This window comes from Microtus oregoni, unplaced genomic scaffold, assembly GCF_018167655.1.
Source record: "Microtus oregoni isolate MIOR12 unplaced genomic scaffold, Mior012 000109F_ref0000275, whole genome shotgun sequence".
Taxonomy (NCBI): Eukaryota; Metazoa; Chordata; class Mammalia; order Rodentia; family Cricetidae; genus Microtus; species Microtus oregoni.
In genome coordinates this window covers 1,727,896-1,735,093 of record NW_024544727.1, presented here as the reverse complement: position 1 = coordinate 1,735,093, position 7,198 = coordinate 1,727,896, and the positions used below count along the sequence as shown (strand labels likewise).

Sequence of the window (7,198 nt, the reverse complement as noted above, 5' to 3'; positions counted from 1 at the left end):
AGCAGGCCCAACCTCAGCGACTGGAAACTGCACAGTGTTGTCATCTAGGTTGGCTCACAGTGTTTCCTGAACAGGGTGTGTTAGGTGTGCGCAAGCCCAGGGCTGGGTGCCAAGCAAGCCTGTGAGGCCGGAACATTGATCTGTGGTTAATGGACAACAGAGGGGACAGAGCCAACAGCGCAGGTGGAAGGATCCTGAGGAACTTGGTTTCCTGCGTTCTCTTGAGGTTGCTCAGTCCTCTTTGGAGCCTAGGTCTGTAGCAGGCCCCCACCTCCAGGCTTACTGAGGTCCATGCTCAAAGAGGGTGGATCTGGGCCCAGCGCACAACTCTGTAGTGAGAAGCCCCACCCACAATGCAGAAGGACTGTTCTGCCTGGGGGGACAGTGATAAGAAGTCCCGCTTCACCCCTTCGAGGGATAAAGGTTGGCTCCTATTCTTAGGGCCCCATGTACTCAGAAGTGTGTAGGCTGAGGAACTGGGCCGTGGCAAGCGGCATTGGGGAAGAACCCTCACATGGTGACTGGGAAGTGACTAGAAGCTTCTGGGGAAGGGTCCTGTGAGAGGGGTGTGTTGGGAGGTGGGTCAGCAAAGTTCCCAGTTGCTTGAGGCTGAGGTTCCTTTGTCAGAAACTCAAGACCAGCACCAAAGTGTTTGAAGTGCTCTGGAGGGCAGACAAGCTTCCACAGGGTGTCCCTGCAGGCTGGGACTGTACGAAGGGGGACTCGCTAGTGTTCTCAGTGTTCTCGTACTGCTGTGGCTGAGGCTTCAACTGCTGTTCTGGGACTGGCCCTCCCAGATCACCCTCCTCATTACTCTCGGTACCTCCCCCAGGCTGTCTGGGTTTCTCTTTCATTTTCCCTTCTTGCTAATGGGCTGAGGAAGGTGTCTGTGTGCAGCCCAGGCCCACGGGGCTCCGGGCCTTCAGTGTCTTGGTCAGGAACATGGAACCTCTGCCAGGATGGGAGTCTTCACCCTGGAGCCAGGCCCCCACAGCCAACACCTTCAGGCTGGTGAGTCCTTGAGCCTTTTCCTGTCCCCAAGCTCTGTCCTCCCCAGCCGAGCTCCAGCCATAGCACTGATCACCCCAGCCATTTCCTGTCCACAGAGAGGTCTCCTAGGTTCTCTCTGGAACACAAGCTCCCGGGGCTCTTCGTTCCTGGATGTCCAGATCTCTGGAGGCGATTGAGGACAACCCCATGTTGGGAGCCTACAGGCAGGCTGGCCCCAGGGGGCTCCACTCACAGACACCTGCTGTGGCTCTCATTCAAGAGCAGGTGGTGGTGCCCTGGGCATGGGGGCACTTGGTAGGCCCTGCAGAAAGCGGTCAGCACTACGCAGCTCTGCCCCTGAGAGCAAGCCCCTTCCTACTGTGGAGGTGGACATCAGGCCAGGCCAGCAGGAGCCAGGATGTCTCTCCTGTTTGCTCAAGTACGCGACTGACCACAGACAACAGCTGCTCTCCCCTGGATTCTGAAGAACTGTTCCCACCCCTGCCCTGCTGGGGGAGGGAGGGAGCCAGGGAGATGGAGGGAAGATTGTCCTTTCCAATGCTCATCCCCTCTCCCAGGGGCTGTGTGTCTTCCTTTTGAACTTCCTGTCCTGTGTCGCTGTTGAACCCTTATGCAAAGAGGAGGAGTATTCTGTGGGGGACCACTGCTGTCCCATGTGCAACCCAGGTAGGAGCAGCTCCAGGAGCAGAGCTGTGCCAGGGAAACTCCTGGACTGAGTCTCTTGACCTCTAGGTGCTAAGTCCAGTGGCCCAGTGGGTCCAGGCTGTACAGTGTTCAGTCCGGGGATATCCCCTGGCCGTCTGGATTCCTCAGCCGCTGGGACCTTTGGAGTGGCACCCTGTAGGGTGGGCCTGGGACATAGGGAACGCATAGCTTAACGGGAGGCTGAGAGTGAAAATGGGCTGCGGTCAGAGGCAGTCCTGGGTGAATTAGGAGGCCCCACACTGTGAACTTCTGAATCACCCATAGAGGACACAGAAGGCAGATGGGCCAATGGGTCCTGTGGGGTCGTTGTTTTGGTCAATGCGGTAGCTGCCGGAGTTCCGGGTGAGGGTACAGGGTAGGTTTCTGCAGGCTACCCCCAGCACTGAGGAACTGTGGTCTGTGGCTGCAGGTTACTATGTGAAGCAAGCCTGCAGTAATTGGACAGGCATAGTGTGTGCCCCCTGTCCCCCACAGACATATACTGCCCATGCAAATGGCCTGAGCAAATGCCTATCCTGTGGAGTCTGTGATCCAGGTAGGAGCTCTGTGGAGGTGGGCTGTGCGGAAGGCAGGCCCTGGTGCACTGGGACAGCCGGAGGACGGCTGCTCTCATCACCCTGTCTCTGACGGCAGACATGGGCCTAGTGACCTGGCGGGAGTGCTCCAGCCGGGAGGACACCGTGTGCCGCTGCATCCCAGGCTACTTCTGTGAGACCCAAGAGGGAGACCACTGTTCCACGTGCTCGCCACACACCAACTGCTCTCTGGGACAGAGGGTACTGGAGAGAGGTGAGCTGGCTGACTGTAGGTTCCTCCTCGGAGGCCATTCTTGTCCCAGTTCCCCTGCTGCCTGGTGTCCAGAAACTGTCCAGCTCAGGGATTGCAGGAGGAGCTGAAACCTTGAGCACTCCAGGCCACTCACCCCAGAGGAGTCCTGCTGGCAGGAGAGGCAGGAGAGCTATAGGCAGACAGGGGAAGGGAGGGGAGAAGCAGAAGATGGGGAGGGTGAGAGAAGGGGCAGAAAGGGCACAGAGGGCAGGAGAAGGCAGGAGGCAGGGATGACAGGAGACACACAAGGCAGGGACAGGCAGAGACAGGCAGGAGAGGGCAGGGAATCTGGGAGATTCGGGGCAGGGAAAAGGCTTTCTGGTGAGAGTCAGGAAGAGGACCGAGGGCAGAGGAGGGAAGGAGACCTGGGGCAGCACCAATGTCTCTCACTTCTGGTCTAACCGCAGCTATCCAGCTTCAACCCTGATGCCTAGCAGGAAGCCTGACATGAAGGGTAACCTAGGGCAACCTTGCTACTCACCAGATGTGAGTGTGAGGCCAGTCTTTGCTTTTCATCTGGAATCTGGCCAGGACACCCAAAGGACCCCTGGATTATTAAATCAGGTCCTGCCCTTGCCCAGGATGTCCTAGAATTACCCAACCCCTCACACACATTCTCAGGGTGTCATCTACTACTGCAGCTCTCAGAGAACCATGTGCTGGAAGGTTCCAGAGCAGACAGACCCAGGCCTCACCCCAGGGAAACCCAGCTTCCTGCCAACCTGAGCCCAGAGTTTTCTGCTTGTCTCTCTCTGACCCTCAGGTAATTACTTCCAGGACACTGTCTGTGCTGACTGCCCGACAGGGACCTTCTCACCTGGAGGGGCTCAGGAGGAATGTCTGCCCTGGACCAAGTAGGTGACCTGTACCCTGGGGAAGGAGCTATTCTGTTCCTGGGGAGAGGAGCACCCAAAGCCTGCAGAGCTGCACCCTTGATAGGCAGCAGTCAGCACAGCATGGGGAGCCTGTGCTCTCAGAGATCATTGGGCCTTAGGCGGGAGGTCGCAGGCTGTGGCCAGTTCCCACCTATGAATGTGGCACCCGGGAGTCATGGATATGGGCATTATCGTTTTAGTTAGGGTTTCTATTGCTGCGAAGAGACACCATGAACCCGGCAACTCTTATAAAGGAAAACGTTTAATTGGGGCTGGCTTGAGTTCAGAGGTTAGTTCATTATCATCACGGCAGGCAGCAGGGCTTCGTGCACACAGTGCTGGAGAGGTAGCTGAGAGTTTTACATCTGGATCAGCAAGCAGAAGGAAGAAGAGGTGACACTGGGCCCAGCTTGAGCTTCTGGAAACCCAAAGTTGGCCCCCAGTGACACAGTTCCTAAAACAAAGAGAGAGCCCACACCTCCCAATAGTGCCACCATGAGCCTATGGCAGCCTTTTCATTCAAACCACCACATAATGACCTCAAGTGAGGTCCCATCTCCACCTGAGCCAGGACCTCTTTAAATGAGGGCCTGAGACCCTAAAGCTCACCCAAGAACGCAGGGTCTCTGAGGGTTACTACGTGTCCTTGGGTTTTCAGGTGTGGCTTCCCTAGAGAAGGGCCCAGTGGTCCCCCCTTCTCTCCTTGTCTCTCTTCGCTGCTGTCAGCTCAGTTCCCAGCTTTGCCCCATCAACTCCCTCACTCTCCTTCCCTCCTTCTCTTTCTCCCACTTTCTCTCCCTCTCTCCCTCCCTCCTTCCCTCTCTCTCTCTCCCTCCTTTCCTCCCTTCCTCCCTCCCTCCATCCCTTGTTTTTTGCTGTAGTACGAGTTCTAATTAGTCTTAAAAATAAAAATCCAGAGTCAGATTCTAGGGGCTGAAAACTGAAAGACCAGAGAAGCAGAGCAGCCCCCCGCTAGAACTCCTACCTCAGACTGGAAAGAGCGTGAGCTCCTGTCTCCTCCTGTCTGCTATTCCTCTCTCTGCTCAGTCTGTCACTTCCTGTCTGTCTGTACAGACCTCCGGACCTCTATGGCTAACTAGTGGCTGGCTCTGGCCTGTGATCTTCAGGCAAGCTTTATTTGTTAGGGTACAGACAAGGTGCCACCACGCTCTGCTGCTTTTAACGCCCTGCTCCTTCACTGGTTTTTCTTTTCTTTTATTTCTTCCTTTCTCCGTCTTCCCATAAATGGGCTTGATGACTGTGGCTGACCCGAGTCCTGCCTCAGAGCTGTTGACTACCCGAGTGGCTCTGAGCTTCATGGACCCTGCCTTAGCCCTGCCCCGCTAACAGCGCCCAGTCTGCTGACCTGTTCCCTTGGCTGCTCTCTCCTAGGTGCGATGCATGGTATCTGAAAGCAGAACACGGGACCAGCAGCACAGATGCCACCTGCTCCTACTCCGGGCTGTTCTACTTTGTTTGTCTCAGCCCTTTGGGCGTTATTTTGGTGGTTGTTTTCTACGTTATAAGAAAGAGATCACAGACCAGTGAGCATCCTTTCAGGTCTTACAACCCCAGGAGGGATCCCAACGGTCCTTGCAGTCTTTGGGTCCCTCTTTGTGCAATGGCTAGCGGTGGAGGCTTTCCCCAGAACCCAGCTGTCAGGTGACCTCTCTGGAGCCCTCCCCTCTTTCCCTCCCCCACTTTCTCCCTCCCTTCCTTTTCTCCTTCCTCTGTCTCAGCCATGCTGTGCTGAGCCGGGTACCAGAGACCCGCTTGCAGACCAACTCAGGCCCGGGAAGCTCTTCATGGTCCAGGGAAGTGAAAAAAAAAAAACAAAACAAAACAAACCACTAAGGGCCAAACAGGCCACACTCTTGGCAGTGAGGAAGCATACTCCTGTGTGCTCACCTCTGCATGTTCCCAGTATAGGTGGCCTCTTCCTAGTCTCCGAGGTGGGTCAGACAGCTCATTCCCATCCCCTGTTTATGGGAGTGAGTGAACTCCAACTCTGTCAGGTTGACTTTGGCTTCCAGGAAGGTGGGCCTCCTGTGGGTTTGACACATGTCCACGCTCACTTCCTCTCTTTGAGAAGGTCAGACTATGGGGGTAGACCACACAGCTGGGAGCCCAGAATGTGGGTTCTGCACTGCTGTGTACCCATCTCCCCTGGCCAGTCTTGTTTCACTATCTCTCATGACCTGATGTCTTTGTGTTACAGGACCGGCAGCCAGGGAAGTGGAGGAGCCCTTGCAGGTATCATTGCTAGAGGTGTTTGGGTTGGGGGAGGAGTTCCCAACAGCATGAAGAACCCAACCCCTTGATCTATGCTGAGCTTTATCTGTGCCCTAGAACTATGCAGCCCCTGGCTTGGTGCCTGAGAGGCGGGACTTTACCCTGGGTTTCTCTGGCAGAGGCAGGAAAAAGACAACACTGTTAAGCTTCCTGTCCTTGAGGTTGGGTCTGCTGAGGAGGAGACAGCTTTCAACCGTGTGAGTTCTGGGTGATGAGAACCCTGGAGACCCTGGATGGAAACTTCCATATGCTGCGGAGCATGGCTGCTGCCCTGGGCTGCTCCGGCACCACACTGCAGTGGAGATGTGGTTTTGGCTCAGAGTCGAGGCCATTCTTTGCCATTCTTACTGCCAAATGGGGTCCAGGAGCCTCTACATTTTCCATCTAAACTCCTGGGAGGTGGTGACCTAAAGCCTTCCGTATCAGTGACAGCTACCACTGACCCTACTGCCCGGCTATTCCTGTCAGCTCACAGCATTCGGTCTAAACCCTAGTCTGCTGCCTGCCCTGGAGAACAGGTGGGCTGGTGAGCGCGGGTCTGGGGAACACCCCGTGAGACATGAACCAGGGGATTCATTTATTTTGAGGGTCTGGGGCTGCAATCCCAGACCTTGACCATGCAAGGCTTTGCCACTGAGCTATATTCCCAGCTCTCTCTTCATTTTTATTTTGAGGCAGAATTATATGAAATTGTCTGGGATCACTTTGGACTCATTCTGTACCTTGGGCAAGCCTCAAATTTGACCTCTCTACCTCAGCCTTTCAAGTAACTGCGATTACCTCAGTGGGCCTCCAGGCTGGGACAAGATTCTTTTCTGTTCTTCTCTTTCTGGTGTGTGCGAGCATGTGTTGTGTGTGTGTGTGTGTGTGTGTGTGGGCGCGTGCGCGCGCGCGCGTGCGCGCACACGCATATGCAGGCTAGAGGTCCTTTGTGTGATATTCCTTAGTGGCTAACTATCTTGAGCCAGCCTGGGGCTCACCAATTCAGCTAGACTAGTCTGCCCCTGAACCCATCTCTGTCTCCTCAGTGCTGGGAGGATAGGCACACAGCACTACACCAAACTTTTTAAGTGGGTTCTGGGGATGAACTTAGGTTCACGAAGTCATGACCTTACGCTTGTGGGTCAGTTTAGTGACTGAACAATTCCCTCGCCCTCAGAACAATTTTCTAAATTACATTTGTATCTTCTCTTATTTTTCTACTTGTTATAAGAAATAAATATTTTTGTTACATGCCCTGTCTCTTTGTAGACATCTGTGTCTCCTCGAACATTTGTTTGTGATTGCGACGGTGGCTACTCCAGAGTTCCTGTGTCAAGCGGTCTCTTGGTGAAGGGTATCTACAGGCATCCTTGGGTTTTTTATCCTGCTCGCTGGAATTTATTCCGTCGCTGCCTTGATTTCTGGCCCTGTACCAATAGGTGTCTATTAACGTCTCAAACTCCATGGAAGTGATTGCCTGTCAAGCCAAGCGCTGCACTCTGGGC

General features: G+C 54.8%; 1 protein-coding gene across 1 annotated transcript; it reads left to right on the top strand.

The window, feature by feature from the left end:
* Positions 1–659: 659 nt before the first annotated feature.
* LOC121443573 (tumor necrosis factor receptor superfamily member 14-like) lies at positions 660–6,656 on the top strand. Its single transcript, XM_041645375.1, has 8 exons — positions 660–1,011; positions 1,569–1,677; positions 2,126–2,251; positions 2,350–2,505; positions 3,308–3,398; positions 4,812–4,963; positions 5,638–5,672; positions 5,831–6,656. Exons 1-8 carry the CDS (start codon positions 943–945, stop codon positions 5,921–5,923), a joined length of 831 nt encoding a protein of 276 aa, XP_041501309.1. The 5' UTR covers positions 660–942; the 3' UTR covers positions 5,924–6,656.
* Positions 6,657–7,198: the final 542 nt, after the last annotated feature.

What these genes read in the sequence shown, in the direction of transcription:
- LOC121443573 (XM_041645375.1), top strand. Translation starts at nt 943, where the DNA reads ATGGAACCTCTGCCAGGATGGGAGTCTTCACCCTGGAGCCAGGCCCCC. An exon ending in CTGTCCCATGTGCAACCCAG is followed by an intron (nt 1,678 to 2,125) that starts GTAGGAGCAGCT and finishes CTGTGGCTGCAG; the next exon opens with GTTACTATGTGAAGCAAGCC. An exon ending in AAGTGGAGGAGCCCTTGCAG is followed by an intron (nt 5,673 to 5,830) that starts GTATCATTGCTA and finishes TTTCTCTGGCAG; the next exon opens with AGGCAGGAAAAAGACAACAC.